The 20,196-nt window shown below is 34.9% G+C and overlaps 1 protein-coding gene across 1 annotated transcript in view; it reads right to left on the reverse strand.

The window, feature by feature from the left end:
* cd81a (CD81 molecule a) overlaps positions 1-20,196 on the reverse strand; it is a 40,098-nt gene that overhangs the window by 16,002 nt on the left and 3,900 nt on the right. Inside the window, 1 exon segment of the mRNA NM_131518.2 lies at positions 14,689-14,803. Coding sequence (NP_571593.2) covers positions 14,689-14,803 — 115 coding nt within the window.

Here is a 20,196-nt window from a genome sequence, read left to right on the forward strand (position 1 = left end):
GCGAACAAACGGATGAAGAAAAAAACACATTTGGAACAACATGAGAATGAGTAAAAATGGCAGAATTTTTATTTTGGTTATGTATCTATATTTTTAATAGTGGACAAATGACTTTTAAGGTCCGAAAATTGGCAAAATTCAGAAATTACACTTTCACAATGAAGATTTTGCAATGAGTTCTGCTGATCAGGGTTCCTTTGCTAATGTGACCGCATCTTAGACGTGAAAAAGGAATGGGAAAGCTATTGCATACTCTGCAACTTTAAGCACAAACAGATGAAGCCAGAGTTCAGAGTTGAACCACAATGGAAGTAATGGTGAGAGGAAAAGCTACTGAGAGGGAGAAAGGGAGGTAGGGGGGGCATGCTCTCAGACAGCAGGCGGAGTATTATTGGAGGAGGGGCAGATTTGTGTGTGAGCAGATTTTTCCCCTCATTTTCTTTCTCGAGAGACTGTTTTCTGTAACTTGTGTCCTTTGAACACATAGCAAACATCTTTGCTTCTGAAAGTCCAAACATGCATATTAGATTGTCAAACAGTAACACGATAGTTTGCCATTTTCCTCCTGTCTAAACCACAAATTTAGTTTAGTTGGTATACTTAGCCTGATTATATGTATGTTTAAGATTGTGGATTTAAACAAAATCAGTCATTTTATCAGGAAAAACAAATATTATCTTCTATTACTATAAATCAACCAAAATATATTGGGTTAAGCTAATAAATATACATTTATTAATATTAAGAATAAGTGGAAACAGGTCCTTAAGGAAACAACTGCATGTTAGCACTTTTTAAGATGCTGACTTGTGGCTAATGTTATTTTAAGCATGTACACTTGTTGATTTTCCAAGGATAATTACTTCCTTTTCCTGTTTTCCTCATTAATCTTGCCTTTTGTTTTCTTTTCTGATGATGTAGCCAGCTCCTTTTCCTCAGTCTCAATCATTGCCATTTACTTGGTCTCACAAAGATGTGATATTATCAGGTCTCTTTGTGTTCCCACTCTCACATGTCTTTTCAAGACTGACATAATCACCCTTCAAAGTTCCCCAAGCCTTTTTAAAGACATTCATTGAGTATTTGACGGTATTATATCTAGAAACTATGAATTAAGTTCTTTAGTGGTAATACAAGGAAACAGCTGTTTGAATTTTCCTATTTACAGGATTCTTACGCATATTTACTACTAAAACTCCATGACTTTCTCATGACTTTTCCAAAACTTTCAGGTAAATATCCATGACCTAATGTTTCTTACAATGTCTATGTACATCTGGTAATTAATTAAAAGTTAATATTAAAAAAAATACAGTTGAAGTCAGAATTATTAAGCTCTCTGTTTAGTTTTTACCCAATTTCTGTTTAATGGAGAGAAGTTTTTTTTCCCCCCAACTCATTTCTAAAAACTGTTTTATTTTGTCTTTGCCATGATGACAGTAAATATTATTTGACTAGATATTTTTCAAGACACTTCAATACAGCTTAAAATCTAAACATCTAAATGTCTAAATGCCTTATCATCTAAAAGGCATAACTAGGTTAATTAGGTTAAGTTAGGGTAATTAGGCAAGTTATCAGAAAAAATATAGCTAAAGGGGCTAATATTTTGACCTTAAAATGGGTTTTTATTCTAGCCGAAATAAAACATATAAGACTTTCTACAGATAAAAAAATATTATCAGACATTCAGTGAAAATTTTCTTGCTCTGTTAAACATCATTGGGGGAAAATGTTTTGTTTAAAAAATTAAAAAATTAAAGGGGGCTAATAATTCTGACTTCAACTGTATATATAAATTCGAAAATTTCTAATTTATTACAGCATATCAAATTATACGTGACAAGCTATAGTATCTGTCAAATAGTTTTTAGAAAGTATCTAGTTGTCTGTGAAAAGAAATGTTGGCTTGTGTTTTTATAAGACTCTCATAAAAATAGTACAAATTAGCCTTAAGCACTAATAGAATCTTACCACTGTAGTTAGAGATTGTTTCTAGAGACCACACTCAAAATGTAGCTTGAACTACAATGAATGCGATTAAAGGAGAGTCAAAGCTAAAACTGCGAGTTGATTCACAGTGAAGGTCATGTGAAGAGACGAACTGCACTATTGTATTAAAAATTTACCTGATGTTATCATCTAAAATATCTTCAAGTACACAGATATTTGTTAAATACATTTCCATGACTTTTACAAAACATTTAAGGTTTATTTGTTTTTTCAAAACTTTTCAAGGCCTGGACTTTTCCCGGTTTTCCAGGACAGTATGAACCCTGTATTTATAAACTCAGTTTTAGCTAGTTAGGAAGTAACATTCCAAACTGGACTCTTTAAGATGTCCCGTTTAGACTTGAAGAAACTTAACAAATAGGGGGCAGAAAAAAGGTCACAAAGGCCATGTCAATATGTTTCAAGGTCACTTCCTCAGAAGGAAATGTAATGCTTGCTCAGCTAAGAGGACAAGACACAGTTCATCCATAAGAATACTTAAAAAAAAAGCCATTCTTGTGGGAATACAAAACAGAATGATGAAATTTAGACCATTTTTTGTCCTGAAAACTACAAGAGAACCGTGGAGGTGCACATGCTTGTCTGTAACAGTCTGTTAAACACGAACATGCCAGAGAAAATTGCATTAGTTTTGCATTCCAGAGCAGGGCATACAAAAAAAACATCTGGTTTAGAAAAGATAAACTCATCTAACATTTACATATCATGTGTTGCTTCCATTGACTGATTTTGAGGTTACTCTAACACTGTACAATATTGCAACCAATACTAAACAGATAAGAAAAGCTCCCAGTCTGAATACTTGCTTTCAGTGGTGAAGAGCATCAATCAACATCAGCTCTGTGGTACAAAAAACAATAAGACTACAAGCTGAAATGCTGATGCTAAGTGCTGATGGAATTTCAAAGTGATCAAAGTGATTGTGATCATAAGAACAGGAAACCATTTGTTCTAATTGAATATAAATGAATTCTAAGTATTGACTGAAAAACCATTTAGGCTAAGTGTCTCAAGAGACCTTCTGACACTGATGTGGTACTACACATAAGCTAGGTTGAAGTGTGGAGATAAAACAACAAATAATTTAAGGCGAACTTTCAATATTATTGGTCAAAAAGGCTTATCTTTGCAAAGCACGTATGAGGAGTACTTTTTACTTTCAGAATTACAACTCCCATTGGGGAATTCCATGGGAAGTTTTTATAAGATTTCCATTGAGTTATAACTCGCTGTGTTTCTGCTATTGGTCCAAACATACATTATCACTTCAGCCACAATGGGACTGGCTTAAGGAAGAAGTAATAAGGCATTTATTCACTATGCTGCTACTAAAAGGAAAATGTGGGGAATTCTTTGCTCAATGAATCACACAAGCATCTCTTCCAAAAATAATTACACCCAGAAAACATAACTATGTGTGCTTTATATTAGATATCCCTATCAGATTTTTTTTGCCCTCTAGTTCGAGTCATTTGATTTTGAGTATCTACCCATACCGAAACCTAATCCGATACTTCTATAATACATAAAAAAAAGAATACAAAAGAGCGATGAAACAGATCCAGAATGTTCTTATTTAACATTTTACAACTCTGTTAACAAACTGGGCAATTCTATGAGGTAGCTTGAACAATCAAGTAGGTTTGTGTCGATACACAATGCCATCATCCGTTGCAAATGGCCGAAAGACATCACGATGCTGAGCCGGCATCGCAATCATCCAATCCCCATCGAAGCAGCAACCCGCTCGCGAAACATACACACTTAGGCCCCATTTACACTAATACATCTTGGTTTTAAAATGCCATTTTAGAACAAAAACAATTCACACCCGCACTGGCGTTTCACCTAGCATTTCTGAAAAGCTCTCCTTCCACACTACAGTATACCGCTGAAAAAGCACATCAAGTGCTGATTGTGTGACAGGTGGTGATTTCAGATAGTTGAAACGGTAGGCTACAAATAATTCATTTGTTATTAATTAAATAGTTATTCATAAATAATTAATTCACTGCCACCTACAACGACAATGACTTTGTGGTGTTTCACATTAGCCATTGTATAATGCCAAATTGGTCAACATCGCCCAATCCTACACTCAAGTAATAAACAACATAAATTCTTCACTTTTGGACTTTGCATAAAAAACTGAAATTACGGACAGTATACATTTTTATGTGTACATGTATGGATCTAAAGAATTATATTTCTAGCTTCTGTAAATCTTGCTTAACCTTACGATCACTTAAAATAAGTTTTAAAATCACTCTGAAGAAACAGTCATTAAAATTGTATTACCAAAATGTTATATATATATACACACACACACACACACACACACACACACACACACACACACAAACGAGTCCTGATCTGGAGGTAACGCCCGATTCCGATAGAGTCTGAAACTGCGTGATCAGACCTGTTTTCTGATCACGTGATTGAATCTGGACATCCCTAACTTATATAATAATAAGCATGCGTGTTGGGTTATCCTACTCCTCCTACACATGGGTTAAGTAGTTTGTGGTAGTTTGAATATCTGGTTTGTCATCTGACAAACCGAAATTTATGAAATAAAGTGTGAAACCACGTATCATGCCCACAAGCATACTGCTGTTTCTCACCAATGCTCTTTAAGGTAAATTTGCACACATGCATGTGCTAGGTGATGAACAATCGTCCACTCTTAAAAATAAACCCTGATATCAGTCTTGAAAATGGAAACATTGTAATTGTGACTTCTTGGAGGGAGTATTATAAATGTAGCTTTTTAGACTCTAAACCCGTTTTATCAAAACCCAGAAATGTTTTGCATCATACTGCAAGTCATAATATCAGTTTTTTCTGTCCCACTTTATATTAAGTGTCCTTAATTAATATGTACTTACAAAGGAACTAATAGTTTGTTATAATGTACTTATTGTGTAAATACATGTATTTATTGTGTACTTATGCTTGATTTAATACCTGTTTGTAATTACATCTGTAACTAACTTCTGTAATTACATTTGTAAATACACTGCTGACCATTTCCTACATCTTAACCCACCCTTAAACCTACCCATACCACCAAACCTGTCGATAACCCAACCTCTATCCCAACTCAAGAGCACCACAAGTGTTCTCAAATACATTATGAACACAGTAAGTACATTGCATTTATTTTTTTGATGCAACTACATAGTAGTTAAGGACACTTAATATGAAGTGGGACCATTTTTTCAAATATTAATCCAAACTATGTTTTTTAAAACAATTTTTAGCTTTAACCCTTTAACTGCCCCACTAAGATTTTTTTTGATTGCACTTCTGAAAATATGTATTGAAAGACCAATTTATTTAAAAAACAATCAAAATAAAACATTTTTGAACACTAAATCATTTTTATTTTTTGAAGTCATAAAATATTTCAGATTCTCATTTATCACCTTTTTTTTGCCATAAAACCAAAATCAAGAGAAGATGTGCAACAGGATTATGTTTGCTTGACTTTCTTGTAAACTATCAATACTGTATGTGTAAAACATTATTTAAAACAATCATTCTTTAAATGACTTTAACAGTCATAAAACGGCCAAAATATGGTCAACCATTTGGTAGGGCAGGCAGTTAAAAATATGTACTCAATCAGTAAGTTTTTAAGGGGTTTATTTTGAATAAACAAAATAGTAAATTTTTGGAATTTTTTTTTACTTAAACTAAACTGCTTTATATATATATATATATATATATATATATATATATATATATATATATATATATATATATAATTATTTTATATAATATATATTTTATATATATATATATATATATATATATATATATATATATATATATATATATATATATATAAAATGCAAAGCCACATTTTCAGGAGCATGACTCCATTGACTTTCCCATTTGGCTGCATTCATTATTATTTCATAATTATTTTTGCATTACCGAAATGTGTGTGAACAATAGAAGATAAATATGTGATCCATTGGTGCAGATACTTAAAATATGGTGCAATCGTTTGTTTTATCTGTCACATCATCTTGTTTTATCTTGCTCCTTGTCACAGCTCCACCCAGCAGAATTTTGCAAGCTAAAACTCTAGTGTGACTACAGCTTTAATCCACTCTTCAGTGTCTAATATACCTAATATTCCAATATACTTCCTTTGATTAACAGTTAAGATATTAATAATTTTAAAGGTGAAAAATAGCAAAGTTTGTACTAGCATCCTTTGAGAAATTGAAAGTTCAAAAGAGCCATCATTTATTTGAAAAATAAAAAAGTAAATATGTAGTATCAATGTCACTTTTTATTAATTCGGTGGGTTAATAAAAAAATAATATAAAAAAAAAAAGCAAAGTTTGAATAGTATAGTGTATGTTTTGAATTGTGTATTGCTTGAGTTATCAGTGTGAAAGTAGCCTGGCACAACAGAAAAAAAAAATCCTCATTGTTGCTCCCTACGATGAGTTAGCAAATTCGCAGACAAGCCAATTTAGCAAGAAGACACACTAATGGCCCTTAAGTCATATTTGTTTGAGTCCTGATTTCAGTCTTATCCAAACTGTAGTGTTTAAGTACAGCAGCAGCCACTCATCTAATTTTGTTGCTATGGATACATGCCTCCTCTGCCATTATGGAATAATTGAGTCACCCGGGCAGCTCCATCCCCTCGCACCCACCAGCAGGCGTTTTCAGGGAAAGACAGGCCTGACCACACACGCAACCACCAATGGGATTACACAACGGCTGACGGGAATTGCTCAAGTATGAGGAAAGTGTCTGTGCAACAAAAGCAATGATGAATCTTTAAATATTTTTTTGTGCAAATACATTTGTGTTCACCTAAAGTATATCCTGACACTGATTCTAGTGCATAATGCAATGACTAATGGAAATCAATAATCAACTTTTATTATTTAAGAGTACAAAAACACTGTGCAGTAGCCACGAGACAACGTGATGACTCCTAAAGAGACTATTAAATCAGCTACAATCCTTTATTGTTTTTCGAGCAAAAAGCTTCCACCTGGAGCCGTCCACTGCTCTTTCTCTGATGTACTAGAGCTCTGGTTGCATTCTCTCGCATTACACTCCATAAAGAGCGAGGCAGGGTGTGTAGAGCGTCTGGCTGATGGCCATTTCCTCACATTAATATGTTGAGAGCTGTAATGTTTCATCTGCAGCTCCTTACATGGCATCTCTGCACTCTGCAGACAGACAATAGATCACAGTATACTCGATCGCTTTCCAAAAACGCATTCTGTCATTCATCACTTGCATTGCGTCATTCATTTAAATCTCCATTGCACAATTCTGCCAAACGCTTGACATATCACAACTGCTTTTCTGAATTAGCTGGTTCTCTGGCTTTACTTTCAGATCTGATAGCTTACGGGAATAAGCAGCTTGTTGTTTCCCGACAGGTTTCCATGTGTTACGATGCCACATATCTGAGTTTGGCCTCTTGCTTTCATGCCCCCCCTGACCGCAGCCGCTCCCACAATGTCTGAGGCATGATGAGTGATCCAGCAGTCAAACCCCTCAGCTGTTCCTAGACATCACACAGGCCACCCGCTGGGCTTTTATAATGGTGTCTGTGTAGCCCTGAAGAGCCGGACCTTGATGGTCAAAAGGTTAAGGCCCTGATATACTAATGGCAAAGTTCTTTTTCATTTGTCTCTTAGGGTTAAAAAGAAATTTGAAACACATGTGGTATTTTCTCAAGAAAAATCCTGCATGCACTAATCTTGCATGAATTCCATGTTAATCCAGACTGGGTTTTTTTTTGTTGGAGATGCTATAGCTGATAATTTATCTCAGTTATGGTGTTCTTAAGTAAAATTGGGTGGTTCAGCGCTTCCTTTAACCAGAATGAGGACTACAAAACTAGTAAACTGCATCCCATGCTCATCCTAGCTAGGCCTGTTATGATATCTATTTTTTATACGTCTGTTTTGTAAAATATATTGCGATAAACAATATGCCACTCATTATATAATGCCAGAATGACAATATAATATCATCATAATGCATGTACACTCTTCCAAAGAACACATCATATTTTATTCTTAAGAATATTTAATTTTAGTCAATTTAACAATTAGGCATTGGAATAAGAACGTGAAAATGCATATCTTGAATAAATAATAATGAATGTTAACAAAAAAAAGTACAAGGTTAATACTAATAGTAAGAGGCTGCGATATCTGGTGCTAGACTTATTTTTATTTGTCAGACACCCAGATGAAAATACAGGGCGATTTAAAAAAATACCACAACTTTGAAAATCAAGAACTCACCAAAGAAGAAAAGCTTGCGATTTAAGGAAGTTCTGAATTTTTTTAAAAACTTTGTTAAGTACTCTTCACATTGAATAATTACCCAAGGTCCCATGATGTTTCTTTGACTAAATACAGATTTTCAAAGTTGTGGTATTCTTTTGAAATCTCCCTGTATACTAAAGTAATTTATAGTAAATACTAGGTTTGCATGGTTTACCGGTACTTTGGTAGTCTCGTGAAACTTTGGCTCAAAAATACTGGCTATCTACAATACATAATGTTGCATGTAACAGTCATTAAAATGCTCACACGCTTGTACAACAATAGACCATTCAATTTTTTAACAGTTTGTGGAGCACTTTAAGGTTGCAAAACTGTGTAGAATTCACACTTTTTATCGTAGCCTATTGCTCTTTTTGAAATGAATTTTGCTCTGTATAATTTGCTCTTTAAATTGGTATCTTTAAATTGTATGTATTTTTTGTTGATCAGTTATCTACAAAATAAATAAAAAGAACTAATGCATTTTACAAGAAGTGATGTGCAAATACTTTTTTCCATAATAAGGGAACTATTATTTAAATTCAAGTAGGCCTATTATAACACAAAATATAGTATTTCTGACAATGTTCTTTATTTCATAGATTTGAATTATGAATTACAATATCAAAATATGACTTGGTATGATGATACTTCAGCTGGTAAAGTATCGTAATGTGAATTAGTGGTATCGCGACAACCTTGGTAAATACTATAGTGTTTTTTTAACTATACTGACACCTCCAATAGATAGAAATGTTACATGATCAGCTAAAATGTTGCTAGGTTTTTATGCCACACCAAAAATGATTGAGGTCTAGTCGATACATTAATTATTGTGACAGGCCTAGTCCTAGCATCCAAAGAATACCATCCACAAGTGACAAACCAGATAAATGCACTGCCTGTGTGATGTCATTTTTTTTTTATCAACAAGTCTGCATGCGGCAAAGTGTGTGTTTGTGCAGACAGCGCAGATACAACAACGTATGCACTTTTTTGGAAGTTTTGTTGATCCTCTGTTCAATTATTATGTTGTGCAGATATAACTGTGTGTGATGGGCTAGGGTGGTCAATTTTTGATACCATCAAACCTCCTCCTTATTTTACCTCGCTATACTGTATTACTTTGCATAGTAAAAAAAAAGTATGACATAAGGCTCAGACAGTGTCACCAATCTGTTGGCTTGTGCCTTAACCAATCAGAAACTGAATACTGTATATGCGACCCTATGTTGAGGTATTTCCATCGCGGTCACATTTCTGTTGTACATTTTGCAAGTTGCCTCATCTGTATTTACCGCTTCCCACTTTTCGTTCGGTCAAAACTCAAAATACTGCCAAACTGCAGAAGTTGTGTTCTTATTCGAGACCAGGTCACTTGGTGCGCTACTCGCCAACTTTCCCCACCTCTATCTGTCTCCTTCCCTGTGATGACAACCACTCCTACACATTTTTAGGCATTAAATACATTATATTGAATCCTTGTCTCCTATATAAGTGCATTGTTTTATATAATGCTATAAAGGTATTAAAACTGATATCGTTGCTATTTTTAGATTCCGCGCTATACCATATTACTGTATTATCGCCCAAGCCTACAGTGTGAGATGGAGTAGAACATGGAAAATTAAAGACAACCATGCTTTCAGCAACCAATGGCAGTTTAAATGTGTTTTACAGCCAGTGTGAAACTTAGCTTAGGTCATATGGTTCAAGGTTTCAAAAACAAACTTCAGATGAATGTTTAACTTTTTGCTTTTCTTAGTTAAGAATTACACCAGTTTATTCTTTGATTTTCATTATGGTATATCAGGGCCTTTAAGGTGTTGTTAATCTAATGTTTCGCATGTTAGCATTCTCATTATGTGAGATAAAGAAACCTTTTTTTTTTAAATAAACAAATTCACCTCTTCAGGCAGCTAGTACAAAAAGAAAATGACTAAAATATGGTTAATATTAACACACTCTTGAAGAATGCATTGATACAGGACACACTATAAATAAGATTTTGGATAGATGGATAGATCATATTAAACAAATACGCCCAGATTTTTGTTATATTGTATTTTTTTTTGTTTTAAAGGGATTATATAATAGAGCATATGTAAGATCTGACAAAGTTATTTATAAAAATTAAGGGCATACTGTGCATGCTGTAAACTTAACGTTATTAATTTATCTTTCTGAGAGATTTTGTATGTCCTGGTTTTTATACCTATCTTTCCTTCTGAAAAAATAAAATAAACAATAATAAAAAAACATTTTGAAAACCAATAATTCCATAAAATACTCTTTTGCGCACGCACACGCACACACACTGAAGGTCTGCTGAAATGTTTCTGACGGCTATATTGACCTCTAATAGGCAACACTGCAACTATGACAAAAAAAACAAGTTTGCTTGAGAATTCTGTTCTATTTATGGGCACATCTTGTGACATCATGTCTTACTTCTGCTTCATTCAGATGTCTTTGGTCTGTGTTGAGATCATATTTCAGGTAAACCACAACAAAGCTAAAAACTGTGGAATAAAACACACATTTTCGTTTAGGCAAGCCAGTCAGCTGTGCTAGCAGTTCTGTTTAAACTATATATTCACATATTCACGCAAGACATATGCTCACATAAACACACAGTTATTCACATCTGTAACCAGCACTAAATGTTCAGGAAATACTTAACATGACTCACTGGGACTTCACATTTTCCAAACCCTAAGCAGGGCCACACAAACGTAACTCTTCCCGTTAGCCCACAGAGCTGCAAATGTATATCCAAGTGAACATAACAGAGATAATATTTGGCATTCCAGAAGAAAATGTGTGTTTATGATGTTTAAGTTGAGGTTTAGGGGATGGAGAAAGGGGCACAGAAAAGGAAAACATACAGTCCAAACCCTCTGTAATTGTGGCTCTTTAAAGACTTTTTCCTGTTTCCATTAGTTAACAAACATGTTGAAAAATTCTAAGCTTTACTTTTGGATGAGTGTGCGCCACGTGTTTTCCATCATGCAGGCAAAGTGATCACGCTGACGAAAAAAACACTCGCCAAATACCTTAATAAGAAATGATTTAGAGAGAGAAAGAGGGAAAAAGAACAGTGTTCTTGCAAAAAGTCAGGGACATTTCTTTTCACCCTGAGAAAACAGACACCTGTACTCAAACATATCACAGTTCCCATATATCACAAGACAAAACACACAGCTTGCTCTGAAGATTATTGGCCAAGTGTAAACACTTTTACACTTATACAGGATTAAACACTAATGATTATTTTTAAAGGCCCGGTTGGGCCAACTGATTTTTTTTTAAACATACTTTAATGTGTCAAAAATGAAAACTCTAGTTGTATACACTTTTTTCATCATAATGTATTCTTTTTGCCAAAAAATGACAAGTTTAACATTGTTAAAATTTCATTGTCACATTTCTTGAGGAGAGAATTACATAAATGAACAAAAATATATTTGTTGGGCTTTTGGTCCAAATTGATTGACTATATCTTATATTCAACGCAATATATTTCTGTAATAAATCCTTACGTTTCATTCCTATTTATAAATATTATGTCTACTCCCCCTTACTTCTGTATTTTTAAAAATATCTGTAAGCTATATAGAGTTTACATGGGAAACCTATTCATACAAACTTTGGATGAAAAACAATGACCTAGAACAGGTTGATTGGTAAACAATAACATTACAGCAGTAAATACAATATATACATATATTCATTATTATTTAAATAATGTTATATTCATTACTTATTATACCATTAAGATTATCTAAGTATTTACCCCCTAGTTAACCTCTGTGCCTAAACAGGCCCAAGGCCTTCCTGAATAAACAAACAGCTTTTAACAGTCAGCACCAGAAACAGACCACTTGTGCGTCTGTTAGAGTCTTTGACTCTAACCCCTGACCTTAAAAATACCCATGTCAACCAACCAGTAATGATTTGTATTCAAAATATATATACTGTATTTTTATTTTTATTTTTTGCTCATCGATCACTGGAGAGAATTGTATTGTAATTGTATTGTTGAAAAAAGTAGATTAGGATAAAGTAAAGATCATCATGTGTGATTAGGAGTCTGAAAAACTTGTAACAAAGTTGATCTTTTTTTTTTTGTTATGTGATTAAGTCAATTTCCCTCACAGGAGTAATTTTGATATCATTTCAGTGTGTGGCACTGAAAAATCTGCATTGCAGTTGCTGATAAACTATTTTAAAAACAGGCATCACTGGGCTCTAAGAGAAGCATCTGTGTTTATTGCAGTCTGTCTGTTCACAAACTAAAAACATTACAACTAGTGATATTCCAAAATTAATTACTGAGCAATTCCATTGTTATGGATGTGACATTTGCAATAAAATTTCAAAACATAAACTCCTGAAAGTAAACGTCAACATTGTATTGAAGCAACTGCTTATATTTTCTAAAACAACTAACCACAGAGTTATGGGAGCAGAAAAATATCAATCTGTAAACATTTCTTATTTTTTAAATGAGGAAAATAAACATGCGTTATGCATGTGACAAAAAATGTTTGCTAGATTACGGTATACAGCATACTTTATATAAATTCTGTGAATTAAACTGCACAACCCAAATGAAACAATGCCAATCAAAAGCATAAGAGTTGGCTCACTATAGAACAAAAATAAATAATTTTATTTCACTTGACATTTTTGCATTAATGAGGGAAAAGCTTGTTTACGGTGGTGACACTTCCGTTATGGATGTGACAGATGGGAAATTGCCACTTGTGTGACTTTAGTAAAACAAATATAATAGTTTGAAAACACTGACAGAGACAATTTTGAGCATTTTAAAGTACTGCAAAATACTTACCTACACAAAAAATGTGGAAACGGTTTCACTATTTTGGTGAAAACCTAATTTTTTTCCATGGCAAGGTTGACATTTGCATGAAATTGCTCTATTATTATTTAGCTTTTGACTACAGTCTGCCTCTAGATAATTCTCCAGACAATTCAGGCATAGTTTGCTATTCTAGCATGATTTGTGGTCATGCTAAAGTGCGGCCTATTATCTACACAGCCAAGGCTTAGTTTTTTTTTAACCAAGCGATTGTTTTAAGCCAAAACAGAAGCTGACACAGACCAAACACAGCACTGGAGAAGTGCACAATCAACACTGTTTTTGGTCAATCATTTGGGGACTCCAAAACCATTCTAGCCAAAATCTTTTCCAGATTGCATAAAACGGCAACATATCAGATCTCTATTTTTAAAGCTTTTTTTTTTTTTTTTTTACAAAAAATACTTTTACATGTAGCATTTAGCTGCAGAGTGCAAGTTAAACAAAAACAAATGCAATATCAGGTCATATACAGAAATCAGAGAGTAAAATCCAATACCCTTTAAGACATTTAAAAAAAAAAAAACAAACATTTATTTCCAAACATTTTAAGACCTCATCACCACTTTAGGTCTGAACCGGTAACATTGGCAACATTTTAAATATATTCACTAAATACTGATTGTACAAACTAATCCTAAACTAAAATATTATTAATAAACTCATGGTACTGCCTTGGTTACTGCACTAAACAAAGCAGTGTCACATCAAATATAGTTAGATTTTATCGATTTCATAAACATTCAGCTTCATGAACATTCATACTTTAGCATACAACTATAATTATACAACTGTAGTATCAAAAATGATGAAGATGTAATACCTTGTAACAGCATTTAAGAGTTTTTTAAGGGCCTTAAATTTCTCTAAATTTATTTATCAACTTTTAATACTTTTTAAGACCCTAAATATACTGCTATTAAGTGCCTTCTACAATCCTCTTTGAATGTTGAGACTGGAAAACTAAGTATGGATAGCCATGAATGTTAGCTTCCTACATTTTTGCCGCTGCTCCATCAGACATATTAATAATCCAGAGCAACAGCAACATGGTGCGATGTTGTATCTGCAAACTCTGTTGTGGTTGTTATTGTTTTTGAGGTAGACTTACCAACAAAATGTCACTGTAATAAAAAAACAATGCATACATTCGTAAAAAGAAAGAGCTTCACAAGACATACAAATTAGATTTGAACAATTGCAAAGCACAGTAAGGACAGTCAATCATTTGCATCAGATGCCAAAGGGATATACAAATAATTTGATTTGGATTGACAGTTTGAGCTTTAGATCATCCTAAAGAAATGATTCACACTGGGCATTGTTGAAGTCAAGCCACTTTGTGCGACCACATAAAGTGATTGGATTTCAGGCTGAGTTAAGAGACTGAGGAACGAGAGACGGAAAAACAGACTAAAGGGGGAAAATGAATAATAAAGGGAAAGAGAAAAAGTGATTTCTTACTGATGTAGAAAGTGGTGGGTGATTCTGTTCCCTCATACTTCAGGTCCAGAAGACTGCTCGTTTTAGTGTCATGACGGAGCCAGAGAGAAACCCCCAAGATTACACAACCAGCCAGCTAAAAACAACACAAAGAGGAAGAGAAAATGCTTGAGTTTACACCAGTTTCGGCACCCTGTTATTAAACACACAAACGAAACCATCAAGACTTTTTTGCAAACTTTATTGACGACATTTTTACAAGTGTTTACATGCATAGTGACACCTTTCTTTTTCAACTAGACTTTTAAATTGGAGAATGGATGCATTTCGTCCTTTGGGTCGTTCTCTTGTAGTCTGCTTATTTTCCATTCAACAAAGAAAAGAGAGACACATTCTGTGCGGCGGGGGAGGGAAGGATCTTGTTACAGACCCCATCTAGAGGCCCACAGTGCCGAGGGTTAAGAATATCAAAACATCACTGTACGACACAGCAGCACGGTTCAGCCCGCTTTCTCCTCACATGGTTCACAGTGATGCGCATTCAGTTGAGAGAGGCCCATAAACACATGGCATATTCACGAGAGAGGGTGCTCACAGACTCATGCGGCCAGGGGGAGGGAGAGATAGAAAATGGGGGAAAAGGAAAGAGGGCGTAGGCAGTCGAGAAGACCATTTAAAGTGGCGCTACAATGTGTGGTATTGTATGCGCGAGGGATAAGAAGCGGGAAAGTTGAGGGTGGGGGAGGGAGAGTCTGCGTGACAGGCACCAGAGGTTTATTTGGCTTTGTTTATATTGCTTTATTTACAGCAAAAATCGCTGTCAAATCAGACAAGATCTGGGCCCTACGAGAGCAGCTGGATCTCGTCAGGAATGCGTAGGCTCTGTGGAGGAATGCGGCTTGCAGATAAAAAGACCGTCAAGAACCTGGTGGGTGCCGTTAGAAGCAATGAGATCCGGCAACACCACATGCACGAGGGGGGAGAGTAACGGGAATGTGAGACAGACCACTAGGGGGAATGCTGGGATGGGCAGAAAGCACAGCTCTGGCGGTGAAAACAATAGATTTGTACTTCCTTCCCTTTCTGTCTCTTTGTTCTGCTGCCTCTTTCCAATCAAGGATTCCTCGCTCACACCGGTTGTACATCTGCAAACAGCTGCATCGCCACAGTTCTTCACCACAGGTCAAACCAAAACGCATCTGTTGGTGCAATTTGTACACACCACACCCCCGAAACAAAAAAAGCACTGGACACTTTCTCTTCTCTCTAAATGCTTTTCCCACCATTACTCTTTCACACCTGTTGATGTAAAATGAAACCATAGCCTCTCATCGGCAAAGTCAAGACAACAGCTTTGGAGAATTGGCTAAATGAAGCTAAGATGACTACCTGAAACTTAATAAGCTGAAATTAAAGCAATAAAAAAATTATAAAACTGACAAAAAGCACAAGGTTGCTAAATGTAAACTATTATTTAAGTAAAACTCTAAAAGCAAAACAAAACTCTTATTCAGAATATTAATAAATATAATATTGGCTAATTGGTAACATTTTATTTTGTGTAGTACACTACGCTATCTGTATACTAACATGCTGGATAATGTACAGAGAGCTTGATCCACAAACAATATTTGAATAAGAAACTTTTTGCTTGCCTCCCAATTAAACACAAGGGACAAAACACTTTTCCAGAGAGGGTAAAAGTATGAGAGAAAGAGTTCCTTCCATTTCTCTTTCTGTCTATCCCACTCTTTCCAAAGGCCAGATAGGCCCATTCCAGAGCTCCAACAGCCTGCTGCTTAGCAACTGAGTAAACAGTGGGGCAGCTAAAGGGAGAGGTTCATGGAGAAGCTCTGTCACTTTAAGCAACTCTGGCTTCCATGGAATCCACATTACATTCACTTATAATGAGTTGGGGAATATCTGAGTAAACAGAGATTCCCCTAAACACAGGATTTTCCCGTTGACCAGAGGTGCCAGGGGGAGTTCTAACCTGAATAAGCCATAATTCTAGTGGGGCAATCTCCCTTCTCAGTTTCCATACTTAATATATGCCATTTATTTTGTGTAGAGCTAAACACAAGGATTAACTTAATAATAATCTATTTGTCATAAAGGATATTTGGCCATTTTATAAGCTATTACAGGCAAAAATATTGCGATCCATGCTATAATGTGTTTAAATGAAAGCAGAGTATGCTCATAAAAATGTTTACTGGTTGAATTACAACTTTTATTATAAATTTCAAAACATCAAATGGACAGAAAAGCATGACCTCATGACTACTCATTACACTCTACAGGTTAAATACACAATCACAAAAACAAAACAACAAACTATTAAGCAGAGAGCAAATAAAGAACCAGCGGTGAGTGGACATGAAATGGAAACTGCAATGATCTTTTGTTTCCTATTGTGACATTTATGCAAATGGAAATAGCTTTTTGAAAAAAAAATGCTGTGTAGACCTTGAGTTGAAGTTTGACAGCTAGTGAAATTCATGCAAGTACTGAAGGGGAATGAATCAAATTCATCTTGCTATTGGACAACCTTACTGGCCAGGCCTTACACTGGTGGAAACATTATCAGAGAAGCGCCATCAGACAAATGTCATGACACAGGAAACAAAAGATCATATCTGCTTGAGTTGGCATGAAGTGAAAACTGCAAAGTGTGACTGACAGCCAGCAGATTACTAGCGCAAAAAAACAAAAGAAAAAACATGGTCAGTGTGCAAATACACCTTAATATATTTAGAAGACAAGATCTATTTATGTAAAGTGACTTTGCTACTTTGAGTTCTCCACTAAGGAAAGCATCATCAAACATGTACAATAGCCTATTGGTGACCGTCTAGATGTACTATAAGTTGTTTTGCTGGTTTAAAATAGTTTTGACATAAAATATTATTCAAATAATGTATCATCAGTGGCTTTCTATTTGTGCAAGGTGGGAGGGAGATAAAAAATACCAAATAACAAAAAAATTGTATCCACATTAATGTCTTACTTCCATTCTCATGCTTTAAATATTTGCAGCCTGGTTAACACTGTTTTTTTATTGTTTTTCTTTATTTTATCTATGTATGCCTTTTTTTTCAGAGCAAAGCATCAATATTTGGGGAATTGCTTTCCTGATGAGGAAGGAAGTCTGACTGTGACTGAAAGTATAATGGAAGACAGTCAAACGTTTCAAGAATTCATGCATGAACATGGTTATTTAAAAATTTTTTCCCCATTTTTTTTCTTTGCCCTCCTTTGAATTTTTTTTTCTTTTTCAAATATTTCCCAAATGATTTTTAACAGAGCAAGGACATTTTCACAGAATGTCTGACAATATTTTTTCTTCAGGAGAAAGGCTTATTTGTTGTATTTCGGCTTGAATAAAAGCAGGTTTAATTTTTAAAAAAATCATTTTAAGGACAGAATTATTACTATTAATTATCCCCTTTAAGCTATATTTTTTAATGGTCTACAGAACCAACCATCGCTATACAATAACTTACCTAATTACCCTATCCTGCCTAGTTAACCTAATTAACCTAGTTAAGCCTTTAAATGTCACTTTAAGCTGTATAGAAGTGTCTTGAAAAATATCTAGTCAAATATTTTTTACTGTCATCATGGCAAAGATAAAATAAATCAGTTATTAGAGATGAGTTATTCAAACTATTATGTTTAGAAATGTGTTGAAAAAAATCTCTCTGTTAAACAGAAATTGAGGAAAAAATAAACGGGGGCTAATAATTCAGGAGGGCTAATAATACAGACTTCAACTGTATATATCTTATATATGTTTTTATATATAAATATTGAAATAAGTAAATATATATTAGACATGCTCCGATCAGGATATTTGCAGCTAACACAGGCAGTCATTGTGATCAGCCGATACCGAGTACCGATTTTGATGCTTCAAGCTTTTTATAACGTTTATAACAATGTGATTTGGAAACATTGCTCATATGTTGTAGCACTGTGGATGTATAACCTAAGTTGTAAACAAACACGTGCGATCGGTTCATGAGATCGGCCAGATTAGAGAGTACCTATCGAGTTGTGAACCGTGATTATCGGCCGATCAATCGGAGCATCCCTAATATATTAGGTTTAAGTTTTTTCCATTGTTCAGATAGATGGTAGCTTCATAACATCAACAACCAATTTTTAGCAAATTTAAACAAACTTTTAACAAAATTAAGACGATGCAAAAACTGATCAAATGTATGCCATCAACTTGCATAAAATGACTATAGGTAAAAGACTAAACAAAACTCTTATTTAACATATTAATAGATATAATATTGGCTAATTGGTGACATTTTACTTTATACACTTGTATACTTGCATGCTGGATAATGTATGAAGAGCTTGATCCACAAACAATATTTGAATAAGAAACTTTGATGCTTTTGGGTACTTTTATCTATTGAGTAGATAAAAGCACCCCAGTGCATGCATGTCAATAAAAACACAATTCGAGACAAGAGCACCTAACATAAAATACATTTTGTTTAAAAATCAGCACAAATATGGTGGAAATTTGAAGTGCCTATCTTAAGGCTGATTTATACTTCTGCTACCTATGCCGTCGCCGACATGCACCTCTCAAAAAATGTAACTACACGTCACAACGATGCGTAGCACAAGCTCTGTGATTGGTTGGCTTGGTAGCGCTGACAAGTCTCGGGGGAACCGAGAGCCGCGTGAGCGGTGCGAGCCCGATGGAGCGATTGTTTCCAAGTGTGGAGTCCCGTGAAGGAGCTCCAAATGGAAAATGTAATTGTTTTGTGTTTACCTCATAGTTAAAGTTGTTGCATGTCCGCCGGTTCCTGCCTCAAAATGAGCGAGTTTGAGCCACTTGTACATTCAGGAAGAGTTCAGAAAAAACACAACATCAGCGAAGAAACTCGTCACAGAGGAACATTAACACCTCACTGCCAACTAGCATTTCGGAAGTGTTAATGCAGACCAACAGAGACAGCGCGCAGAGATATAATAAATGCACAGCTACACGTGTAGCATGCGTCGTGGGTTACACTGGTCACATGACGCAGAAGTATATACCAGGTTTTACAGTGCAACTTTGCTTAAAGGATTACAAAACACCAAAACACATTTTTTTGAGCTTTTCTCATCTGGAAATGGTGAAATCTGGATTTGTCGCTTGTCTCCTCCTAATAAAAACTTGCATCTAGTTAGTGTTGATTGTCCTGTCTCTACAGATTTGGTAAGTGAGCGACTAGTGGGCTTTGTTTGTTTATTCAAAGGCAAAGTTAGTTTGTATCGTCACAAGTACTCTGTGTTTAAAGACGGACCTTAGTAAAGTGATTTCTAAGTTAATAAAGTTTACAGTACGTTAATATCACTTCAATATTATGGACTGAAAAATCTGCTGTAAATGCTGCTCTCCGAGTGTAAACATGTAAGCACCACAATCAAACTTACCGTCGTGGAAGATTTTCGCCGCATTTTGTGACACGCGGCTTTCTGACACTACCTACCGAGTGCATCTAAGTTACAGAAAAA

The sequence above is a fragment of the Danio rerio genome, chromosome 7, assembly GCF_049306965.1.
Source record: "Danio rerio strain Tuebingen ecotype United States chromosome 7, GRCz12tu, whole genome shotgun sequence".
NCBI lineage: Eukaryota > Metazoa > Chordata > Actinopteri > Cypriniformes > Danionidae > Danio > Danio rerio.